Source organism: Camelus dromedarius, chromosome 23 (genome assembly GCF_036321535.1).
Source record: "Camelus dromedarius isolate mCamDro1 chromosome 23, mCamDro1.pat, whole genome shotgun sequence".
In the NCBI taxonomy this organism is placed as follows: domain Eukaryota; kingdom Metazoa; phylum Chordata; class Mammalia; order Artiodactyla; family Camelidae; genus Camelus; species Camelus dromedarius.
The window spans coordinates 31,995,625-32,019,614 of record NC_087458.1 but is presented as its reverse complement, the minus strand read 5'-3'; the positions used below and the strand labels follow the sequence as shown (position 1 = coordinate 32,019,614).

General features: G+C 50.6%; 2 protein-coding genes across 37 annotated transcripts in view; one reads left to right on the top strand and one right to left on the bottom strand.

Annotated features, from left to right (window-relative positions):
• Window positions 1–882: 882 nt before the first annotated feature.
• On the bottom strand, window positions 883–8,358 carry LOC135319020 (GDP-fucose protein O-fucosyltransferase 2-like). Of its 7 annotated transcripts, none has more exons than XM_064478125.1 (5): window positions 7,999–8,332; window positions 6,377–6,613; window positions 4,071–4,237; window positions 3,114–3,243; window positions 883–2,205 (listed from the first exon to the last, which is right to left on the bottom strand). In XM_064478125.1, exons 1-3 carry the CDS (start codon window positions 8,195–8,197, stop codon window positions 4,230–4,232), a joined length of 444 nt encoding a protein of 147 aa, XP_064334195.1. In that variant the 5' UTR covers window positions 8,198–8,332; the 3' UTR covers window positions 883–2,205; window positions 3,114–3,243; window positions 4,071–4,229. The 7 variants fall into 7 exon arrangements, with proteins under 7 accessions (XP_064334195.1, XP_064334196.1, XP_064334198.1 ...); XM_064478126.1 differs by having other exon boundaries at window positions 4,136–4,237; XM_064478128.1 differs by lacking the exon at window positions 4,071–4,237 and having other exon boundaries at window positions 8,005–8,358.
• A 64-nt stretch (window positions 8,359–8,422) lies between these two features.
• Window positions 8,423–23,990, top strand: part of LOC135319019 (uncharacterized) — a 60,928-nt gene continuing 45,360 nt past the window's right edge. For 13 of the 30 annotated variants that reach the window (XM_064478092.1, XM_064478104.1, XM_064478105.1 and 10 more), the window contains exons 1-12: window positions 8,427–8,575; window positions 10,002–10,380; window positions 10,998–11,133; window positions 13,603–13,689; window positions 14,037–14,197; window positions 14,488–14,534; window positions 17,082–17,210; window positions 17,554–17,687; window positions 18,092–18,144; window positions 19,924–20,088; window positions 20,396–20,508; window positions 21,918–22,461. In XM_064478092.1, the coding sequence (XP_064334162.1) occupies window positions 11,092–11,133; window positions 13,603–13,689; window positions 14,037–14,197; window positions 14,488–14,534; window positions 17,082–17,210; window positions 17,554–17,687; window positions 18,092–18,144; window positions 19,924–20,088; window positions 20,396–20,399 (822 nt within the window). In that variant the 5' untranslated portion in view covers window positions 8,427–8,575; window positions 10,002–10,380; window positions 10,998–11,091 and the 3' untranslated portion in view covers window positions 20,400–20,508; window positions 21,918–22,461. Of the gene's footprint in view, window positions 8,576–10,001; window positions 10,381–10,870; window positions 13,454–13,602; window positions 13,690–14,036; window positions 14,198–14,487; window positions 14,535–17,081; window positions 17,211–17,553; window positions 17,688–18,091; window positions 18,145–18,430; window positions 18,473–19,923; window positions 20,089–20,395; window positions 20,509–21,917; window positions 22,462–22,946; window positions 23,473–23,567; window positions 23,719–23,990 lie in introns of those variants that run through there. The other 17 variants (XM_064478111.1, XM_064478100.1, XM_064478099.1 and 14 more) reach the window with 17 other exon arrangements.

Genomic DNA, 23,990 nt, shown 5'->3' with positions numbered 1-23,990 from the left:
CTCGCTGCAGGGATGCTCCCACACTGCCCCGTTCCCCCCCAGAGACAGAGGGCTTTCTGCTTGTTCCCGAAGGCCCCACCCCCGAGGGGGCACTGGGTCCAGTGGAGCGTCCAGCCTGGTTCCCCGCCAGCCCTTAGGGCTTTGGTGGGGCCTGGAACATCAACTACCCTCCCCTTAGGGGCCCGTTTGTCCTTTCCAGCCAACAGACCTAGGTCATAAGCACTTTAACTCACCTGAGGGTGTTTTCCTCACTTCAGGGGCAGTGAGGACGGGGCTTCTTCACACTCCAAGTGCCCCAGGTCTGGATGCAGACAGTCTGGCTCTCCCCCCAGTCCTGCAGTTCCCGGCCACACCTGCTGCTGGTCACAGTCTGTGCTGTGTTCTCTTCCAGGACAAGGGGTGCACTCTGACCCCCGCCCCGCCCCCACCAGCGGTGGCAGAGGCGGCGGACAGGCAGGTGAGCTGGGGCCTGAGACCGTGCCCGCAGGTCAGTGCCCCAGAGGCCGCTGGTGACTAGAGGGGCCACGGGGCAGAAGGCAGCATGGGATGGGAGGAGGAGGAAGGTTCAGGATAAGGAGATGAAAGGGGGAACGGACAGCACTGTGAGGGCCTCGGCCATGAAAGGGAAGAGAAATCACAGTGACAGCTGGAGCGGTGTCGGCGTTAAAAGCTGCGGGCTGTTTTTTTTAATTTTATTAATTACCAATATATATTGACAGATTTCTTATTTTATTAAAGATTATGTTCCATGTCATATAACAGGATAGAGTATGTTATTATTTATTAAATAATACATAATAGAAGATATACTAGCGTATTATCTTCTGTTTATTTATTAGCAGATAGTATATAACACATATGTAGGTGTTTATACACATAATAGATAATTCATGCATCTATATAATATATAACCCATAACAAATAATGTAAGATTATGATTAATATATAATATAACAAGATTACATAACAATAATTATGTAATATTACCCATTGTATGTCTTGGTTCATGACACATTCTCATCTTAGGTGCCTGTCAGAGGTATTTATGTATTAAAATTAATATTATAAGACACAGTTATGAACCTATCACCCAGCATCATAACAGGAATATTGACAGTGACATACTGTGTCCCCTTTCCCTATCCTGCTCTTGGCCTTTTCTCACAGGAAGTAACCAGCATCCTGAATCCTGGCTTACCCTTGCCTTGTGTTACTTTCACACACACAACATTTAAGATCAGTTAAAACAAATGAACTGCAGGTACATGCAATGAAGTGGATGAATCACACACTCCATGTTAAATTGAAAAAGTAACCCCTAGAAGGTAGCCGATAGTGTGCTATGCTTTTAACTGTGTATATATATGTCAACTAAACTCACTGAATTAAGAACAACTACAGCTAGAGTCCAGGTGGGAGAGGGACAGATAAAAGGTGAGGTGAGCAGGTTTGCTGCAGGTGAGCGAGTTCCTTTCCAGTGACATGTCATTCTCTCTGAAGCAGGAGGCAAGGCCATCTGCTGGGAGTCAGGGAAGAGACAGAGGGAAGGTTAGAGGTGTGCAGAGAGCAGAGAATGTTGACACCACTGAGTGATAAGTGGGGAAATGTGCTCACTAGAGAAATCCTGGAGGATTGCCTGGCAGCGGCAACATGGTGGGCATTGATTTGTAGTCTTGGAAATCTGTGCTGGGAGAGCCTGCTGCCTGCAGGCTCAGAACAAGTAGAGCTGGGTGAACCGAGATGGAAGTCGGCCTGGTGAGGAACTGAAAAGGTCAAGGCTCAAGGGGGTTTTGTCTGTCATAAAGAGAGTGCTGACTGTGGATGCAGAGCTGGAAGGTGGGGAAGTGGAAGTAAGAGGAACGTGGACAGGCAGGAAAGCAGAGGAGTCAGCGCATGATGCCCCAGTGAGGGTGAAGGAGGGCCAGGGAGGCTGGTGGAGAAGAAGCTGGACGGCTAGAGGTGGGCACTTAAAGGAGAGAGGCTGGACCTTGGGTGGAGACACGCCCGGGTATGAGCCCGGGGGTAGGGTGAATGGGGGGTGGCTGGCTCAGGCTGACAGAGAAGAAGACCCTACAATGACCATACTGGGTGGTGGAAGGAGAATGAACTTTGACGTCTTGATGGTAGGAGGCGAGGCAATACAGAGCTGGTGGTCCAGGTGCTCCTGACTGAGGCAGATGAGCAGGGAGGCCAGGGTGGCAGGCACTGCTAGGAAAGGATCCGTGTTTTCCAGGTGCTCCCACGAGGGGAGGAGCAATCATCTGAAGGTGGAAAGTGAGCACAAGGAGGCCAACCCAGGCTCCTGATCAAACGGGGGTTGTGAAGGTGCAAAGCGTCAACTCCAGTGATGGTGGCCCAGGAAGCAGGGACCACGGGTGAAGTGAGGGGGCACTCAGAGAAGAGAGGGAGAAGAGTCTTCTGGGTGTAGGGGGAAGAGAGGCCCCAGGACAAAGGAGCACAGAGGCACAGTGATGAGGATGGACTGGCTCTATGGTGACACTGCAGGGATGGCTGGATCTTTGTCCTGAGGGCTTAGGTTGGGGGGACTACTGGCCTCATGAGGATCCCCCTCTCAGCAGCCTGGACAGAGGCTCTCGCTCCTGAGAGCTGTGTGGCCACCACTGTTCCCGGAGGGGCTCTGCCTCCATCTTCTCTTATCAGACTTTCCTGCCCAGCTCCCGACCGCCAGCGAGGGAGCCTGGGCCTCGCAGCTGTTTGCCGTGGAGGGACACAGGCTCCTCGGAGGAGCAGGCGGATCTTACTTTGCTCCGTAACCCAGGGCCTAGCAAAGCGCCAGCCCATGTGTGGTCCATGTAGGGGCTCGGATACTTACTATACTAACTCAAAGCAGTAGAATTGCAGAGCTGGAGGAAGTGACCACTGAGCTCACAGAGTTCACTGCCCACACCCCCATTCTACAGATGAGGAATCAGAGACCAAGCAGTGAAGCAGCCTTGGCCAAGGTCACGCTGCTCGTAAATGCTGGCCTGTGTCGGGCATGCCAAGTGATGAGCTGCAGTGAAGGGGCTGAGAGGGGTCTCTGGGTCCAGAGAGCTCGGGTTCAAGTCCCAGCTCTGCCATTTATTAGCCGTGTGACTAATGAATGTCCTTACCTTTAAAGTGGAACTCATAGTGGTGCCAACTCATTGGGTTGTCATGAACACAGCGTTCCTGGAACAGCAGGACAGAGTTCTGTAAGGGTTTGCTGTTGCTTTGGTTATGATTATTATCACCAAGTGAACCCTGAAATGAAGAACAAAGGCAGCAAGAATTTTTATTTTAAAGGAGTTTCAAATCCTCCGATGAATGCTTCATTTCATCTATTCAAGTTTTCATTTGACCCTTATTAACAACTACACAATGGATGACTTTTGAGGCAATCTTGCTTCATGTCTTTAATTCTCACTAACGACACAGGCTATTTAACAGGCAGCAGTTTCTTTTCCAGGAAGAGGGACAAAAAGTTAAAAATGACTCAGTGCCTCTCGGTCCCCAGTGAGTTGGTTGTGACCTGTCAACCCAGCTTTGGGGAAGTGCCTGCTCCCCCTGGGCCCACTGAGCTGCCCCGCAGCCTCCAAGGGGTGCCGTACCCCCACACGAATCCAGTCTCTTGGTTCCTATCTTTGCTTCAGATCCCTCAAGGACTGCCCATGCCCCAGGGCCCCATCTGCCCCACCAGCCTTGGCTGCTGGACTCCAGGACACCATCCTGGGTCTCAACCATCCCCTGTTCCTATGACCGCCCCACTACTCTACATTTTGTCCTTCAAGTGTGGGCTTCTGTGGCTCGCCACACAGCAGGGGTCTCCCCGTCCTCCACCTTGGGTAACTGCATCGTCCTGCACGGTGCCTAGGGAACCCGTGTGGAGGCAGGAAGAATACAGAACAACAGGTGCTCAGAGGGGCTGCCTTTCCCACTGCAGGGGCCCTAGAGAGCTTTCTCCCAGCTGGTTATTCACAGGCGCTGAAGCTGTGGAATCTCGATCTCACCAATTTAAAGGGCATCATCACTAATTACAAAAGCAATCATTTCTTCAGTAGCAAAAGGAGAAAAGACTTTGTGTTCTCCACCTCCAACTGTTTTCCTCCACCTTCAGATGTTTCTCATCTCTGGGCAAGGGTAGAATGCAACTCACAGAATATTATTTTTCAATGTCTTTTCCCACTCTGAAGATTGCTTTCCCAGAACCGATGAAGGCTAGAATGGTTTAGCTTCCCTGGACTGAGGATTCAGAGGCCTGGGGGGAAGGGGGGAGGGGGAGGGGAGATAACTCAGCAATATTGAACCTAACAGAGACATTAAAAAGTTCTATTCTAAACAGAAAGGAAGCAGGATGCTATAGAAACAGGAAAACCATAGTTGGAAATGCAATAACGAGTTGCAAGAGAATAAACATAAAGATGTAAAAATGAAAAAGGACATCAAAATAAAAAGAGTTGGGAATGGGAGAGGGGAGCAAGAAAATGTAGATTTTTTTCTTTCTTTTTTTTCTTCGTTATTCTTAGGATGTGTTGGAGCCTACGTGATTATCAGTCTAAAGGAAATAGATATAGTAATGGGCTGATATATTTGAAGAATAAGGTAACCACAAATCAAAAGCATACAATAGAGTCGCAAAAAAACCAAAAAGAAACAAACTCAAAATGGCTTAAAGACTTAAATATTACACACGACACTATAAACTTCTCACAAGAAAACATAGGCAAAACATTATTTGACATACATCTCAGCAATGTTTTCGTAGGGCAATCTAAGCAACCCAAGCAACAGAAATAAAAGCCAAAATAAATAAATGAGACCTAATTAAACTTATAAACTTTTGCACAGCAATAGAAACCATAAGTAAAACTAAAAGACAACCTATGGAATGGGAGAAAATATTTGCAAAAGATGAGACTGACCATGGCTTAATTTCTAGACTATATAAATAGTCCATACAACTTAATAAGAAAAAAATAAACAACCAAATCCAAAAATGGGCAGAACAACTAAACAAGCAATTCTCCAATGAAGACACACAGATGGCCAATAGGCATATAAAAAATGCTTAATATCGTTCAATTATCAGAGAAATGCAACTCAAAACTACAATGTTATCATCTCACACCAGTCAGAATGGCCATCATTCAAAAGTCCACAAACCATAAATGCCGGAGAGGCTGTGGAGGAAAGGAAACCCTCCTACATTGTTGGTGGGAATGTAGTTTGTTGCAGCCACTGTGGAAAACAGTATGGAGATTCCTCAAAAGACAAAAAAAAAAAAAAAAAAAAAAAAAGGCTTATCACCTAATCCAGCAATCCCACTCCTGGGCATATAACCAGAGGGAACCTTCATTCCAAAAGATATCTGCACCCCAATTTTCACAGGAGCACTGTTTACAATGGCCAAGACATAGAAGCAACCTAAACATTCACTGACAGATGACTGGATAAAGATGCGGTATTTAGATATAACAGAATTATTACTCAGTCATAACAAAGAAGGAAATAAGGCCATTTACAGCAACACGGATGGAACTGGAGATTATCTCACTAAGTGAAATAAGTTAGACAAAGACAAGTATCATATGATATCATTTATATGTGGAATTTTTAAAAAAATGATACAAATGGACTTATCTATAAAACAAAAAACAGACTCACAGACTTATAAAACAAACTTAGGAGTTTGGGATTAACAGATACAAATTACTATATGTAAAACAGACAAACGACAAGGATTCACTGTAGAACACAGGGAAGAATATTCAGTATCTTGCAACCTATAATGGAAAAGAACCTGAAAAAGAATAGACTATGTATATGTACAACTGAATCACTATGCTGCATACCTGAAACTAACAAAACAGCTGTATAACTGAAACTAACAAAACATTGTAAATCAAACACATTTCAATTTAAAAAAAATTGATAAGCTCTAAATACCTTTATTCAAAGAAAATCTTGAACTCTTCCCTCTTACAAAATTTAAAATGGGTAGCTTGAGCAGGACCAAATTATACTGGATGGGCAGTTACATATCTTCTCCAGCACGTGGCCCATGCTACACACACATCGTGTTTTCCTACAGGTAAGAACAGCCCTGACTGCACAGCGAGCGACTCTTTCTGGGACAAGGGCCTCTGTGGCAGTGGCCTCCTTGTCACCGCTGCATCTCACCAGGAGGCCAGGGTTTTCAGAGGGGAGGGGACATAGAGCTCATACACTTCAAATTGACTTCCCGAAAAAACTATGGAAAAACCAAATTCACCTGCAGTGTAGGAAACATGAGCAGGGCCCCTAAGCAGACCGACAAGCCCAAAGTAAGATGGCCCGATGTTCAGATCGGAACCAGAACAAAGACCACCTGGCCCCAGTTAAATGACCACCACCTCACCTGCAACGAACTGCTTGTACTCAATGTCAGGGATGTTTCTGTTGAGACTTGGGAGGTCAAAGGAGTCGGACCAGGGATCGGGGCTCTGCCAGTGGTAGAGGTGGCCCCAAGGGAATAGCACCAGTACCGACTCCTCCATCTTCAGCAGGGTCTTCAGGAGGAAGGCAATGTGGATGCAGACGTTCCTAAGGAGGTTGAAGCCCTCTGGAGGGTTGAAGTCACACAGAAGGTACCTGGCTGGGAGCAAAGGAGAGCGGGTCTTCAGGGCCAGGCCTCTGCACAGGAATCCCGGCTTAGATAGAACAGATACAACGGGAATCCCTGCACAGCCCATGGCCTAGACTCCAGACACATTCAGCAGCTTCTGGTTTGTAAAGTGGAGGCACTGCCCACCCATCTCCATGTGGCCAATTACTTCAAGTCCGGGAGCAGTTGCGGAAGACATCTTGGCATCCGTCTAACACCACTAAGCACCCGACTAGCATCTGAGCACCCGTTCTCCAGGGGCTCTCAAACTTCTTGTTCTACAGAACCCTATACACTCTTAACAATTACTGAGAACTCCAAAAGGCTGCTATTTATGTGAGTTTAATCTATCACTATTTCCTGTGTTAGAAGTTAAATAAGAAGTTAGAGAAAGTGTATGAATTCACTTAAAAATATTAACAATCTACTGTATGTTACCATTAATACTCTTAAACAAAATATATTTCTATTTTTCAAAAGAAAAATCATTAGTGAGAAGAATAGCAGTGATTTTAATTTCTGCAAATCTCTTTTGGACTGGTGAGAGCTGAATTCTCCTATCTGCCTCTGCATTCCCTGTTTTGTGATATCGCAGGCCAGGTTTTCCCTGGAAAACCCCGCAGGAACTCGGGAGAGCAAGAGTGTGCAAAAGGCAGGTGACATCCCGGCGTTTCTATGAAAATGGTCTTGCACCTCAGGGGCCTTGGATACACTTTGATAACTGTTGCCCTATCCAAGGCGAGACTCTTCTACACAAGAGCCAGGCAAGGGTCCTGGATTCTGTAATGAGTTACCGCCAAAACACCCCTCCCTTCTCTGTGTGTTTCTCACAAGCTCCATTACTGCAGATGAGGATGTAATCCTCAACTGGGGCCTCTAATCCCAGAAGACTGCTAACTTCAAGAGGGAGGGTCCCATCTACCATCCCTACACCCCGCATAGTTTATTTTGAGTCAAGCCCTAGATAACTGCTTATCGGCACTGACCCTTGTGTCTTTTTCCTGAGGTTGACTGAAGGAACCAACATCTGGATGGAACTGAAATTTCCCTGCAGATAAACAAGGCTGATAAGCCACCCCATTCCAACATCTGATTCTGGGGCTCTTCAAAACCCGGGTAAGGCCCCGCTTCATCTAAGATGGGTCCTCCGCCTGCCCTTCCCGGGGGGTTCTGGGAGGCCGCGGCCACCAAGGGCGACCCAGACTCGCGGCCCCAGCCCCATTGCCTGAGGGGGAGGAAAGCTTGAGGCTGTGCCCAAGCCCTGCCCCGCCCCGCCCCAACACGCTCCCCGGCACCACAGCCCTCCCCGGCCACCGCCCCAACCCCGATCCCACCCCGGTTCATGTCCGCCGGCCCCGCCGACGGCGCGGACGTACGTTTACCGTCTGTGGGACGCCGCCCCAGACAGGATGTCGGCCGCCGACTGACCAGGCCAGAACTAGTCGCCCGGCCGAGCAAGCCGCCATCCCCAGCAGCAAGCACCGCCATGGTCCCGGGCAGCTGCACACTTCCGGAGCCCGCTACCCGCCCCAGAAGCGCACGCCGGCCCGCGCAGAGCGTGGCGCCTGTAACCATGGCAACTCCGCGGGACCCTCCCCTAGCGCTTGCGTCGTGCGTCCTCCCGAGTCTAGTTGTGCGAGGGCAGAACTTGCGGAGCCAATGGGAGCCAGGGCGCAGCCAGGACGGGGGTGGGGGGAGGCTTATGGGACAGCTGGGCGGGGCCGGGGAGGGCAGGGCCGCCCGGAAGTCCTGACCTGCAGGTGGCGCCGGCCGGAGGCTGGGGCGTTGCTGCCACCAGTGGGCGGGGCAGCGGGGCAGCGGGGCGGGGGCACCCTCACCTGTCCGTGTGTGGGGATCAGCCTGGGCTCCGTGGCCTCCGCTTGCACCGGACGTGGACCCAGGCTACCGGTGGGCAAGATAGAGGACTGAGCCCAGGCACGCACGGCTGGCCAGGTAGGGCACCTGAAGTGCAGATCCGCCAGGCCCGCTGCCGGCCTTGAATACGCGCTGCTAGGCAGTTTCCAAGAAGACGGGATCTGTCATAAGAGGGGAGGTAGGGCTTGGGTACCAGATGTCGGGTTGGGTGCAGTCTCACAGGAGAGCCACGGTGAGAGGGCGCAGAGCGGCCCCTGTGTTGGCGGGGCTAAGAGTTTGGGGTATAGGGTCGGGGTGGTGTGTGCCTTTCTCTGTGGTCTCCTCACTCCAGAGCAAGGGGCTCTGCTTCCCCCCTCCCCTCACTGCACTCCCTGCCTTCCCCAGCACCACCTGGGGTGTGGTCATGTCGAGGCAGGGAAGGCCCAGGGAAGGGGCTCATTCAGGGGCAGGGGCCACTCTGCAGGGATGCTGGACCTGACAGCAATGCAGTGCTTCGGAACTCCCCTGGGCTGGGTTTCTAACCAGTGGGATGGAAGGGCCTTTCCTTCCTGGGGTGCATTTGGGGGAACTAGATACGTCATGAATGTCAGCCCTGAAAATGGAGGCTGTGCTACATCCATTCTTGGAAAGAAAAATCAGGCCCTTCCAGCCCAGGTGACTCAGAAAGTCAGTCAGCAATGTTCGGGGTCCCCAGTTTAGGCTTTCAAATAGAGCTGAGCGGCTCAGGAGGCCAGATCCCTGTCCGTGGCTCCAGGAGTAGTCTTTCTGCTGGGGGACAGGATCCTCACAAACACCTGTGTCTTTGTGGGTCACTCCCCTCTGACAAGCTGGGAGGCAGGGTGCAGTTGTGGGAAATCGTGTTTCCATGAGGAGAGGGCCACCAAGTGGTGGGGGCACAGGAGACAGTGAGAAAGAGTCCCGCAGCCTTTCTGGAATCAAAAAACTGGCAAATGTGAAAAAGTGCATAATTTGTTTTATTGAACAGGCTGCTTATGTACGTTTGGAGGGCCAGGTTCAAGGACTCTGCATCCCTCCAGGACAATAGCCTCAAGAGAAGAACAGACAGAGCAGGAAGAGATGTGGGGTTTCTCCCAGGAATGAGGCAGAACAGGGATTTCTGCAGATTTGCAAGGAGACCCCGACCGCTGAGCACCGGGTTACAACCCCACGTGACCCTTGTCGTGTTTGGCTTGGGCTCTGGGTCTGGCCTGATCATGTATTCTTCCAGCTGAGTTCCAGAAATTCAGAGGGTAGACTTAGAGAGGCTGCGTTTGGAACCCGGTGTGGAGACGGAGGGTCCTTTATCCTGAGTCCCCTCAGCCTAATCACTGTAGCTGAGTTCCAACACCACCCAGGCCCCCAGGGTGGCCGTGGAGGGAGAGCAAGCCTGGCAGGTGACCCAGGGGTCCCACTGCTGTGCCCCTCCCTTATCTTTGTTCCCTTTCACCCCGGAAGGTGTGATTGTCTCATGTCATGGTGACAAGCCATCTCTCTTCTCTGTCAGGTGGGATCCCCACCCCCGTTCAGCCTTCTTTCTGCATGGATGCTGAAGGACCAGGCTCACTTGAAGTTCTGAGTTTGAGCAGTAAGGTGGAAACAAAGAAACCAATGGAAACAAAGAAACAAGTCATTGTGGCAAAGCTCCCCACCACAGAGAAGCTGCCCTGAGTGGAAGGGAGGGTGTGGGCATGCCCATTTGTTTCGTGTCTCCCAGTGCTCTTCGCTTTCTTATTGCAGACCTGCATGGTTACAACAAAATGATCTGCAAAACTGAAAATATTTACTCTCTGGCTTTTACAGAAAAGGCTGACCAGCCTCTGGTTCCCGTACCGGTCAACTGATTGGAGTACCTTTCCAGTTTGGAAACATCTGGGCAGGCCCAGGTTTGCAAAATTCTTTAAGAGTAGTTATGGAGTTTTGCTTCTAAACATTTTTATGGCTGTATACTTCTGAGCTGAGGTTGTGCTGTGTAATTCTGAGCCGGGATTTTCTCAAACTGTTTCTTATTTCTTATACCGGACACCCCTAAATTCCAAGGGGAATGGGATGTTAAGGAAGCCATGGAGTTTAGGAAAAAGATACAGATTTCATTTCCATTTAAGCATCGATGTATCTCCATCCTAGGCAGTATCGGTTCTGTGGTATTGATAGGGGAACTAAATAGCAACCAAATTTATAGAAAATAGTGGGTCATTGGGTACACAAGTTTTTCTTTTCAACATTTTTGTAGTGTTTGCAGTTTAAGATGACCGTTCCTGAGAAACAGGCAGCCTCTTAGAATGAAATAGCATTTTCCCTGAACCATACTCAATTTTTATTTCGTAGACAGCAGGAAGGGCCATCACACATCCAACACTTGGGGACCTCAAAGATAAAATGTAACTTTCTGGGAGCACACTCCCCCCGTCTCCCTCTGCTCTTTTCACTGTCCCATTGTCCCTGAAGGCTCTTTTGTATCTTCTGCTCATGACTCCAGTAACTCTTCCTTCTCGTCCCTCAGCTGGTAAGTTTACTTTTCTACTTTGACCAAGCAAACTGAAGCCAACAGAAGAGAACTTTCACCAGCAACTCCCAGCACATCCGCTCGCCTTCTGATGTCTGTGACCTCACTCTCGCTGCCCCACCTCTTATTACAGGTGACATCGAAAGCCAGATCATCCAAAAGTCACCAGGGGGCCCATCCATACAATCTTCTCCGGGCTGTCACTCCCACATCCATCCTCTCTGTCACTACCTCATCTATTTTGTTCTCCTGCTAGTTGGCTCCTATCAGTATATAAAAGTCCATCCTCTTAAAAGAAACAAACAGCACTCCTTGACTCTAATTGGCCCCCACCAATTGCCACCCCATGTCTTTGCAGCAAATCTTTAATGAGTCGTTTAAACTCACTGTCTGCATATTCTCTTGAGCCATTCCCTTTGGCACCCACTCTGGCTTTCCCCCTGATCCCTCGCTCTATGGAAACTGCTCTGTCAAGGCCATCAGTGACCCCACGTTGCTAAATATAGTGGTCAGTTTTTAGTCTTCATCATGCGTGGCCCTTTGGCAGCATTTGACCCAGCTCTTCCATTTCTCCTCCCCCGTGTTCCTGCTTCACTTGGCCTCCAGCCCATCGCTCTGCTTTCGATCCACTGGCTGGTCTTTTGCCAACGTCTCCTCTTTTTTCCAAATATTTACTGCGAATGTGCCTCGGAGTTGGGTCCTGGGTCTCTCCTCTATCTCACTGCTATACTTTTGGTGGAAGCAACCAGACTTGGAAATTGACATGCCATCAATTTCTCGATTTGTCCAAAACTCCCTGATTGGCCTTTTCCATTTGGAACTCTCTCCCTGATACTCATATTCTTTTTCTTTCATTCATCTTGCTTTCACATTCATACATATGTTCTACTGTGTAAATTACTTTTCCAAATTTTGAATCAGTCCATACATATCATGTGAAATGCTCAGATCTCTATTATTTCCACTAAGATGCTTATTCAACCTTAGAACCTTTCTGCATTTCTGTATTTATGTCAATAAAGTGAATAGTATTTCTACAAGCCTCATAGTTAAACAGTGTGTTTGTTTGGGGCTACTATGTAACATGAAATAATGATACATCAACATAGTCCTTTTTCATTTAATTTTATGTAACACCAAGATGAGGTTTTTGCACTGAAGACTGTTTCATTGAAATTTTACCTACGTTATGGACAGTCAGTTTATGTGAAAGCCCTCATTTCTCCCCTTTTCTGATATATTTTCCATTTGGCTATTATAACATATACCTTGGCATGAAATAAAATTCCAAATCCATTCACATAATAAAATTAATACATTTAAATTATATTTTTTAATGTTAAAAAGAAAGAAAAAAAACCCCAGACTCCTCTACCTATTAGGCATTTCTGTGGCAATATCTAATAGACTCCTTAATCATGACATTGAAGAACTGAGCTGATTCCAGCCCCTTTCCACCTGCTCAGCCCCATCTTGTCCCATCCCCTGTGGATGGAGAGGACATCCATCCCATTTTCCAGGTCCAGATGTTGGAACCATGTTCTCTCTCTCTCTTTCTCTTACACACACACAGACAGCAAATCCAGCTTGTTAGAAAATTCTGGCTACTCTGAAATCATTAACCACATACTCCCTGTTCCCCACCCTCCTAGGAGCCACCTTCAACCCCTTGTTGGACACCAATTAGCCTACTTCTTCCATCTTTGCTTTTCTACAATCTCATCCACACAGAGTCAGAGGGAGCCTTTAAAAGCATACATTGAGGGGGTGGGTGTAGCTCAGTGATACAGTGCATGCTTAGCATGCATGAGATCCTGGGTTCAAACTACAGCACCTTCACTAAAATAAATAAATTAACCTCCTCCCAAGAAAACTCAAAACAAAAGCATAAATTGGACATCACCCATCCCATCAAAACTCACTAAAAGGGTCACCATTCCATTAGGAGCCAAAGTCGTCCCAAAGTCTTCGAGGACCCGGCCTGCTCTGCCTCTCCGCCCACACTCTCCCCATCACTCTGGGGGCCTCTGGCTCCGGCTCTTCCTTCTTCCTCCGGATCTATTCTGCTTCAAGTTCATTACTCCTTGAGATCTGCCAGGATTGCCTTATTCCCTCCTGCCTGCCTCCCACCCCACCACCATCACCTGAGTTTGCTCATATCACTCTTATTTTTCCCCAAGCTCTTGCTACCCCCATCATGTTGCCTGTTTTCTCTGCTAAAACTCTGAGCCCCCAGTGATGGGGAGTCGTGTCTATTTTGTTGACTAATAAAGCCCAAGAGCCTTGGGAATGGGTATAGTTACTAGATTCCCATAAGTAGTAGGAGCTTATACAGATTTGCTGAATGAAAGCAGAGGTCCTGGTCCAATTCGATGGAGCACTTCTGTGTCCTGCTCAAAGATTAACTCTCCTTTCCTCCTGAGAGAGGGTGACCACTTCCTTGGTGATCAAAGGCAAGATCTATTTTCTTTATGCTGTTAACCTTAGGCGGGGAGACTGGGGGATCTTCATTTATATTTTAAAATTTGATTCACTCTGCAGTTTGTCTCCTGTCTATGTATCCTTTTGAGAAACCGTTTATGAGTGATCATTCTTCCATCAGATTGAACAGGATCCAGGGGGAAGTACCAAGCCTGTCCCATCGGCCATCCTGTGTGTCATGTCCTGTGACCCAGTGGATGCTCAGCACGTAAGTGAACCAACAGGAGTGAGTGAAGTGATGGGAACATCTCATTATTGTGGTGGCTGCACTCTGTCCGATGCCTTGAGATTTGGGGAAGGGTTTACAACTGCGGAGGCGAGATGTCAGGTCCTCTGTGCTCTTCCTGAGTGCCCTGGCCTTACCCATTCCCCCAGCCCCCTCTGGGCAGCCAAGCCCAGGAGCTGGGCCACCGGCGATTGTGCTGATCAATAATCCACCTCACCCAATGTCCGGGGGTAAGAGCGGCCAGCACAACTGTTTGTAGACTCTGAAGTCAGGTCCTTGGAGGAATTCCTCACTGAACAATGTTTTGGACCTTTTATTTTTCTCTATAGCCTCCAGCTGAAGAAACAGATTGCCTTAGGTACATGAAAGGTGAGGACACCTACTATCCCCATGGAGCGCAGGTGGGGCTGAGAGTCTGCTGTTTGTACAGCCGGTGGGCTCGTGTTGCTTTGGGCATCCCTGTGCCTGAATTCCTGCAGTACACTCGGTGGTAAGAACGGGGGTGCCTGGCAGGGAGGGAAGCGGGTCGGGGGACTACACAGCTGGGGAGACGTTAACCTGGGGTGAGCGGGAGCCGGCTGATGCATGGAATCTCGGTGCAGGGAACTCTCCAAACTCAGAGAGGTTCCCACTCCCGCAGGGTCCCTTTGATCAGGGTGCTAGGCTGTCAGCACTGCAGGGTCCCTGTGAGGATCATGGTGCCTTCAGGCAGTGGGAAGTGAGGGGTCCAGTGGCAATTAAATTAACTGTGCACCCAAAGCCAACCCCCGTCTCTTTCAGCCTGTTTCCTAATCTGCAAAACTGGAATGATGTTAACCATCCCGCAGGTTTGTTGATGGGCTGGGACACACTAGACTGCCAGGAGCTGGAATTCCTCTGTGCCCTGATTGTAATCCTTCCTTCACACTATTTACTCTCACAAGTTCAGTCTCTCTGTCTCTCTCATTCACTTGTAACTTTCTCTACTGCTCTGGTTTCATTTGATTCCCACCCTCCTCCCAATCCCCAGATGAGTGAAATTAATTTCTGTGTGTCAGTTCCAAATTCCCGGGAAAGATGCTCTGTCCCCTCTGGATTGGTTGTCCAACCCATCAGTTGCAGTCAGAGGAGTGAGTCCCTCTGTGACCAGAGGAGGGGCTCTGCCCAGCCCCCCAGCCACCACTGTGGGAGCACATAGCTCTCCGAGGAGGAGGTACTGGCTGTGACTTGGTGTCACTAAGTGTGAATTTATCTCTCCTCTTGCCCCACATTCATCCTCCTAAACAAAGATGAAAATTAAACACTCCCGAGATTTGTGTCATGGAACACTCAGGGTGGGGGCTAAGAGGGCTGGATTCCCTGCTGAGTGTAAGGGGCTACAGTGACTCCCCAACGAGAGCCTGTAAAGGAAACAGCACCGGCCCCACTGGACATTAGGGTGCTGAGTCTGCGTGACATTGAGCCAGGCTTCTGACCACAGCTCAGGGGTCTGTTCTGACCGGTTAGTCTTTGAAACCAACCAGCTTTGGATTCCTCAATCCCTCCCTGAGGTTTTACCTGAACCACGAGCTTCTGTATCTCTGAAGACAGATGATGAGGACCCTTCACGTAAGGCATTTGCACAGCCCTGTGCGGGAATTTGTGCTGCACGGTCTGCCCGGCGAGCTGACCAAAGTTCGTATTTTACTGATCTTAGAAATAGTCTGGTTTCCTGATGCACTGTTTCACTGAACAAGCAACAGAAGCCACCTCTGGCTGATAAAAGCAAAAAAGGGACTTAATGAAAAGATACTGGGAGGGTGCATGGAGTGGCCCAGACCAGAGCCGACCCGGGGGCCGTAGGAGATGTTGGGGAGCCTCAGGCACCAGGCTGCGCAGGGTGCTACCGGGCCCCCTGCTGCCCCAGCAGGGACCCCACTCCTCCTGACACTCCACCTCACTGCAGGTTCATGTCCCGGCAGGGCCAGGTCACACTGAAGCCACCAGCACACACCTCAATGGGGGAGTTGGCCCCTTCTCAGCTGAGGGCGTGCCTGGTGTGGGGAGATGCCCAGTTAGAGGAAGGCGGTTCCCCTACTGTTCCGAGTTAATGCGCAAGTCAGTGTCCATCACTCAGGAGAGCCGGGCTGGTCGGACCTCATTGTGGTGACTAGGCCGTCTGAGTTCACGTATTACTTTTTAGGTTGGAAGGCCCAAGAGGGAGAAAAAGTGGAGGTTCTAGTACTTATTTTATATTTCCCATGTACCAGGTGCGGTAAGCAAGCCACTTCAGACAAGGCCCATAACAACCACATTAATAGGCCACGGAGAAAGTCATGCAGTCAGGCCTCTGCAGCCCCGAAACCCGTGTCCTCATCAGTTCCGTAGTTACCAGTGGAAGTTGTAGGGATTTATGGGACTGTGTGCTCCTGTGGGGGCTGGGATGTGTGTATTTAAATCCACATCTTCAGAAACTCGGCCAGAACCACAGCCACTGATTGTCTGCATGGAGGCAGAGGAGGGGAGGCTTCCAGCCTCTGGTCCAGCTCGTGTGGAGCTCAGAAGTTGCTCCTTCTGTCCTGAAAACAACACCAGAGCTGAGGGAGCTGCAAACCCACTGCTCTTCTTAGATCCACAAGAAAACTGAGGGGGAAAGCTGCTCCCAACACAGAGAGGCAGCCGGGCAGGCTTGGAGAGTCACAGCTCCCAGGGCAGAACCCGCTTTTGTAAGAACCCCGGGGGCAGGCAGATTTAACAGGTCCCTGAGGCCAGCTGGAGGCTCAGCGTGGGGAAGTCCGAGTGTGACAACTCCAGGGGGCCAGTCAGAGGGGCCCCCTGCTCTTTTTCATGCATTTTACTTCCAGGACCGTTTCCTGTTCTCAGAGTGAAGATCATAGGAAAACTCCTCATGGTTCCTGCCAGGAAAGGAAAAAATAGCTCTATTGAAATACACCCAGAACATTCTCTTCCATTGTGGGTGGTTGTGTTTTGTTTTTTTTTTTTAATGAGAAATTATTTTACCAGAGCCTAACCTACCTGGGGGAAGGGAAATACCTTCTGTGTCACCCAAATTGGGGTGGGGGAAAGAGACACACTTGTGGAGGTCACAGCTCAGGGCACAGGCTCAATGAGAACTAATCACAGGACTACAAATGCCCTGCTCTGTCCCACTCCCCCAACACCTTACCTCCATTTCAGTAGGGCCCCTGTGTTATAACAGGAATAAAATTAAAAGAAGTAAATGTCTCAGGAGTGTCTAGGGAAAACCCAAAGACAGCGGGGAGATGGAAACAAGGACTCACGGGTGGCTTTAACCTCTCGCACGAATAGCTGTAGCAAACTACACACAGCCCAGCCCCAGTAGATAAACAGAAAACCTCACAGAAGAAACTATTTATTTTGGTTCTCTTACCCAGTGCATTCCATGGTGCATCCTCGCCTAGAATTGAGTGGAAGCAAGTCCATCTCAGAAGGGACATACCTGAAGAGAAATGGCTTTCCAGACTCTGAAGGGCAGAGAAAGCACCAGCCTGGGTTAGAGAAAGGTGAGGGGTGGGGTAGGGGGTGGGCTGCATTCTTCCCCAAATAAGGAACCTTCCTGAGGCCAGCACAGTGGGAGGGAGGGCCATAGGGTGGAAGCAGCCAGACTTCTTCCTGAGAAGTGATAGGATGCCTCCAAGGGACCATTCAGATGCCCAAACTGTGTCCTGATGGTGGGAGCCAGTCGGTCTGCCTCAGAGCCCAGGACTGAGGTGGGCGCACAGCAGGCCGGTCTTACTTGGCCGGATCAATTTCACTTCTCCGAAACCCTGTGTAAAACATGAAGCGTGGACGACCTGGTGAGCACAGCTCTGCCCTCAAGACCGGTTTCAACTCCTCTCTTCCCAGAGAACAGCATCTCTGAGCCCGTCCTGGGTGACCTCACAGAGATCACCCTAGTGGCCCAGGCTAGTGACCGGGAACATGTACCTTCCTGCAGCCAACCCCAGACGTCCACTGATGCATCATATACTGGCAAAGATGTGAGTTCCTGTGCATTGGTCTAACAGCAGAGACTGCCACAGGCCCAAGAGGTGGTGTGTGGGACAAGCAGGGGTGCAGGAGTGTACGCAGTGCAAAGGTGTAAATGGTGGCAGGGGTGTAGGGGCTGTGGAGGGTGCAGGCAGTTCAGGGGATGCGGGGGTGCAGGCAGTGCGGAAGGGCAGAGAGTGGCAGGGGTGCAGAGGTACAGGGAGTGTAGGGGTGCAGGAAGGTGCTCCGGCACGTGCCCAGGGTCAGAAGGCAAGTGCACATCCTCGCAGTCAGCCTGACCCCGGGAGATTAGTGCAATGGTCTGGGGTGGCGGAGGGGGCGGCGGCGGCGGCGGCGGCGGCGGTGGGTGGGAGGCTGCCCGGGCAAGCCGGTCGATTTCTTCTCTTCCCTGCAGCCTGGCCTGGGGGGGTGTTGGCCGCCGGAGATTCGCCAGATGTTGGACTCCAGGTAAGCTTGCTCCTGGGTGGTGGGGCGGTTAGGTCAGTGGGCGGTGGCAGCGGCAAGGGGGCGGAGCGGGGCTGCCCCTGGCGAACTGATGGAATAGCTGCCTTCTCCCGGCTGCCGGGCCTGGGAGCGGCCTCTGCTGCCCCAGGTCGCTGCACACACCTGTCCCACTCAGCAAGCTGAGTGGGGAGTGGAGGCGGTGTGGTTAAGGTGCAGGGCCCACGGGGATAGGGGGGCTGCCGCACGGAAGCCGGTCAATTCGCTCCGCTCTCCCCCGCGGCGGAGCCAGGGGCGGCTTCTGCTGCCGTAGAGGCGGGACGCCGGTCTCCAGGTGAGCTTGGTCCTGGGAGGCGGCGGCGGCGGCGGCGGCGGCTGGGGGTTGGGGTCCGTTCCAGGGAGCTGCTCCATTTCTTCTCTCCCCCGGGGCCTGGCCTGGGGGCGACCTCTGCCGCCAGAGATTTGCCTGAGGTCCGACTCCAGGTGAGCTTGCTCCTGGGAGATGGGTGCGGTGCAGTCAGGGGGCTGGGATGGTGGTGGCTGCGGGGATAGGGAGGCTGCCCCGGGGGAGCTTGAGGATTAGCTCCCATGTCTGTGCCGCGTGGCCTGCAGGCGGCCTCTGCTGCGCCAGGTCCTGGGACAACCCTTTCCCACTTTGCCTGCTGGGGGCGGGAGGCAGGGTAGTCAGGGTGCACGGGTGGCGGGGGTCGGGGGCCTGCAGCGGGGGAGCGGGCACATTTGCTCCCATCTTCCCCGCGGCTTGTCCTGGGGGCGGTGTCTCTTGCCCTGGGTTAAGAGACACGTGTATCCTAGTCATCCTGGCCCCAGGAGGCGGGCGTGTTACGTTGGGGGTGGTGGCAGCAGCGGCAGGTTTTCCCATGGAGCCGGTCCATTTGCTCCCATTTCTCCCCGTGGTTTGCCCTGGGGGCGGTCCCTGTTGTCCCTAGTTCGCCGGACGTCCATCTCCAGGTCAGCCTGCTCCCTAGAGGCGGCCACCGTGAGGTCAGGGGGCAGGAGCGGTGGCTGCTGTGGGGGTAGGGGGCTGCCTTGGGGAGCTGGTGGATTGGCTCCCGTCTCCCCGATGGCCTGGTGTGGGAGTGGCCTCTCCTGCCTCAGATCACCAGACACACCTGTCCCATTTAGCCTGCTGGGGGAGGGGCGCCCTGGGAAGTGCCTTTAAAGTGTGGGGGAGGCGACGGCAGGCGTAGAGGACCTGCAGCGCGGAGCCTGTCAATTTGCTCTCCTCTTCCCCACGGCCAAACCTGGGGGCGTACTCTGCTGCCCAAGAAGCCGGATGCCCGTCTCCAGGTCAGCTTGCTCCTGGGAGGCGGGCGCGATGCTGTCGAGGGGCAGAGGCAGCTGCGACGGCCGGCTGCCCCGCCTAATGGGGCCACTTCTCCTCTCCCCTGACCTGGCCTGGGGACGGCCTCTCCCGCCCAAGATTAGCCTGAAACCCCACACCCGGTCAGGTTGCTCCTGGGAGGTGGGCGCGGTGACATCAAGGGTTGGAGAGGAGGGGGGTCTGCCCCTGGCGGGCTGGAGGATAAGCTCCCATCTCTCTGGAGGCCTGACGTGGGGGTGGCCTCTGCTGCCCCTCATTCCTGGGTCACCCTTCTCCAGGACATATTGCCCCAGGGGTGCTGTAGGCTGCGGGGGCGGCGGGTTGTTGGCGGGGGTATGGAGCTTGCCGCTTGGGAGCTGGTGGTTTAGATCCCATTTCCCCCGCAGCTTGGCCTGGGGGCAGCCTCTGTTGCCCCAGGTCGCAAAGCACTGTTTCCCTGACAGCTTAACCACCGGAAGTGGGCAGGATGTGCTGAGGGGGCGGAGGCAGCCGCCAAGGCAGCGACGGAGGGGGCTGTCCCTGGCCAGCCGGTCAATTTGTTCCCATCTCAACATTTGCTGTCCCAGTTTCGCAGGACGCCCTTCTCCAGTTTATCCTTCTCCTGGGAGGTAGGCTCAGTGCATGCAGCCCAAGGTCTGGGCTCTCCCCTGGGGAGGGGCAGAACGCTCTTCTTCTTCTTTGTCTTTATTCTTCAGCAAAGTGGTTACTGGCCCCAATTCTTAATTCTGAGAAAGTGTAGCCTGTGTTACGGAGGAGCTGCTGGACAGTGAGGTTTCTGGGTGGGTTTTCACATCAGCTGATGCCCCAGGCAGGCAGGAAATGTATTGCTTAGAGCTTCTTAGTCTGGAGTTGGGGGATGGCCCCGCCATCCTCACCATGCTTTTTAAAAATGTGTTACTCCCCTCTTTTTCCTAGGTGACATTTTAGGTTATTGGGTCCCAGATTGCTGGCACACTCATCCCTGTTCTCAAACATCTTTTAAACTTGGGTGAAGTGATAAGTTGGGGAAGAAGATGATTTACTGAAAGGTAAGAATACTTAAATTTGCATTAAAGCTACATTCTGTCAATCTTTCTCAAATGATTTTTCTCTGATTCTAAATCCATGACCTAGTGAATGTTGTACTCCTGTGTAAATCATTGATCTTCACATCACACTTGTTGAGTGGTCAACGAGGTTTGTTATTTAGATTATTCCTGAAAGGAAAAGCTCAGGCTTTTGAGAATTCCTTGTCTGATGTCACCCAGGCAGTCACAGTAGAAGACAGAGCTGATATAAAAATCCCTCACCTGCCTGAACTGCAAAGCTTCTGGGATTACTGATCCCTGAAATGCAGGTGACTCTTGATGATAATCTGGGGGATGGTTTATATGATCAGATTCTTCCAGTCCTGTAAATGGGTTCCGTGGCCCCAGCCCCGGGAGAGCTGGTCATAAGGGCCATATCGTGAGGGGTGGGATGGGAAGGCAAGGTCTAAGAGCTGGCATCACTGAGATTCCACACTCGCTAAACACAGACCCCAGAGCCTAATTGTTGTCAGGTTCTGTTCTGGATTTGAGAGTGTGTTCAGACATGATTCTTGCCCTTCAGGGGTCACTGCCTGGGTGGAAGTAACCTTTACATAAATCTGGGGAGGATGACAATTAAGTAGATGGGCTGTTATGATTCTCAGTGTGCCCAGGCTCGCTCTTCCAGGCACTCGTGGGACTAACGAGAGTCATGTTATTCACTCATACACTGATTTATTACCCTTGAATTGATCATTTGTCCCACAGTAAGTGAAACAAGCGATGAGGAACCTGAGTTTTGTCCCCTTTCCTAGCACTGATTGTATCTGTCAGTCAGGCGCCCTGCGTATGCATTGTGAAATGGTGGTATTTCTTGCCCAATGGGACTGCACTGTCAGTTCTGAGAATCAGGGGAGACACGTGGGTAGGACAGCACACTGACACATATGGCACCCCCCCCCACCCCATGAGACAGCATTGTCGATGCTCAGGTGACCCGATGTAGACCGCGGTGCTAAATCTGAGCATGTTTAGTGATCTTGGTGGCTATGAAAATACAGACTGCCGGTCCCTAATTCTGGAGACTCTGAGGGTGTGCACCCCAGAATTCTGCATTTTAAGAAGCACTTTAACTAATTCTGATGAAGATGATCTGAGTGTCCCACTGAGAAACACTGGTGTGCGATGCACCAGTATTGAGGATTCTCAGGGAGCGATGTTTTTTCAGGATGGTCCAAGGGCCCTCACGAGACTTTTGCCTTGGGTGTAATTGTATGTGTTCGAAAGTGATGTCTCTCACTTCCAGTGCTTGTCAGCATGCTCTGTGCAGGGATTTGCTCTCAGCAGATATCAAAAACTATAAGTCTTCAGGTCACCGAGCTAGAGTGTGGGCGATCTTTTATTTTGGTTTTCTTTATTGCAATGCGGAGTCTCCCGAGAAGAGATTCAGATTGAACAGCTTTGTGTCGGACTTTGGAAGACCGCTGGTGCCCAAGGGGTTCTCTGGCAGCACAATGACGAATCTAGGTCCCTCTTTCACTGCTACGTCAATGAAGTGGACCGCATGGACAAGGCCAAAGCTGGTATCCCAACCATAGCCCTTGACAGTGATGTTCGGCTCCAGGAAGCCATCAGATGCAGCAGGTGGCCAGAGAAGGAGCCTAACGGGCTCATGAAATGTGACACCCCCAGCTTCATCAACACGGACCAGAACTCTTCCTTTGGGGAAGATGATCTCCTGATTTTGGAACCACCGATTGTTCTAGAAAATAAGCCAGTTGCCCAGACCTCACACAAAGACTTGAATTGGAAATGTGCTTTGTCAAGTGTTTCTCTGAAGATGTGAAGTCTGTCTTTGTATGGCAGGAAGTCCCCTTTCACAAAATTGTATGTGTTTGTGTCTGAGAGAGAGAAATGGAGACAGACAGAAAGACGGAGACAGAAGAGAGCCCCCTCAGAAGAGAGCTAGTTAAGGTGAGTTTTTGTGCCTTAGTAAACATTTGGGGTTTTGGGGGGAACAAAGTATTTACACTGTCTCATTCTCCTCGTTGGAAACCTTGGCCCCGTCCTCAGTGTCAGCGGCCTTGAACGGGGTTGCCATGGTGCTTTTCATCTGGCGCTGCCACTTCCACGCTCTGCCTTTAGCACGTTGCTTTGCCTCCCAGGGCTGCCACCCTTTAAACTGTAAGGTGAGGAGTCTGGAGTAGATGATCCATCCCAGCTCTGCTGTTTTGCAAATTTCTGATTTCGTATTCGGATGAGGCTGGGATACACCCAGAGCAGCATAAACCAGGCCCTACCTCCTGTCTCTTGCTGGGGCATCCCTCAGGTCTGTGCCTTCTACTCAAGCCTTTACTGAGCCCAGCTTTTGTCAGGAGCCCAAGTGCCTACCGGGATGGCAGGAGACCTGTCTCTCCTGGTCACGGTGGCAGACATTTCTATTGGTTGTGCTGAAACAGCTCTTCTGAGATCCTCCGGCCACCCTTGCTCCAACCTGAGGACAGACCTACCGTTCCTTTCCTAGGAGGAGGATCAATCCATGGTGCATTTTATGACAATCCTGTCCCCAGGAATGCACGGAAGGTTATCAGCTGAGTGAGGGGAAGTGCCTCTGTGTCTCTGTGTCCCTGTATCTCTGTCTGCTCACAGTGCCCTGCCACCGGCTACTGAACAAGAAAAGTGCTATTCACCATGCTGTGTCTTTTGCAGATGTGTAGGTGATGGTCTTGTGGCTCATGTGTGGGCTTTGTGCTGGGATGGTGAAGGGCTTATAAATACCTCATCAACATGTATTCGAGATGGCCTGGTGCCACACAGACTTGATTCATGAAGGCATCAAGCCTGCACACTGGTTTGGAAACAACTTGGTTTTGATCAGTCACACTGCATGCATGACTCACTGCTGATCTCTGGGTGGTTTTTTCATTTTAGATTTATTCACCCAGTGTCTTGCTTAAGCTGAAAAATACATTTATTTCACTAGAATATTCTCAGATTCTTTGTTTTCACACATCCAGTTGTTTAATTCCTTTAAAAATCATTTTGTGTTTATAATGCCTCCTAATATCTATCATCTCTAGGTTCCCAGTGGCCTGAGCCATGCACCAGATTTGATGTAGGAACTGTTCCACCAAAAGAAATCCCTTTGCCATAATATCTTTTGAGGAAAATATTATTCTTTAAGGCTCTAACAGTAAATCGTAGAACAAAGCATGGAACATTTATTGTAGTTAATACATGTTCACGCAAAAAGTAATGATATTTTCATTAAACAATGTTGATTTTAATAACTTTTACTAATGTGAATATTATTACTCATAATTTAAGTAACCAAATAAAACCACAGTTATTTATTATGAAGTTTGAAAACTATTTACACTGTCTCTCAATTAGAGGTAGCTTTATTAGAAGACTGAAGGGTATTTAAAAGATGGAAAAATACCCATGATGACACCATCATTTTTATTAACTAAATATCAAGAACTGTGCAGGGTTAAGATTGA

Coding starts and splice junctions, on each gene's coding strand:
- LOC135319020 (XM_064478122.1), bottom strand. CDS start 8,197: ATGGTTACAGGCGCCACGCTCTGCGCGGGCCGGCGTGCGCTTCTGGGG. Junction 6,614..7,998: donor GCGTCCCACAGACGGTAAAC/GTACGTCCGCGC, acceptor CTTTGCTCCCAG/CCAGGTACCTTCTGTGTGAC.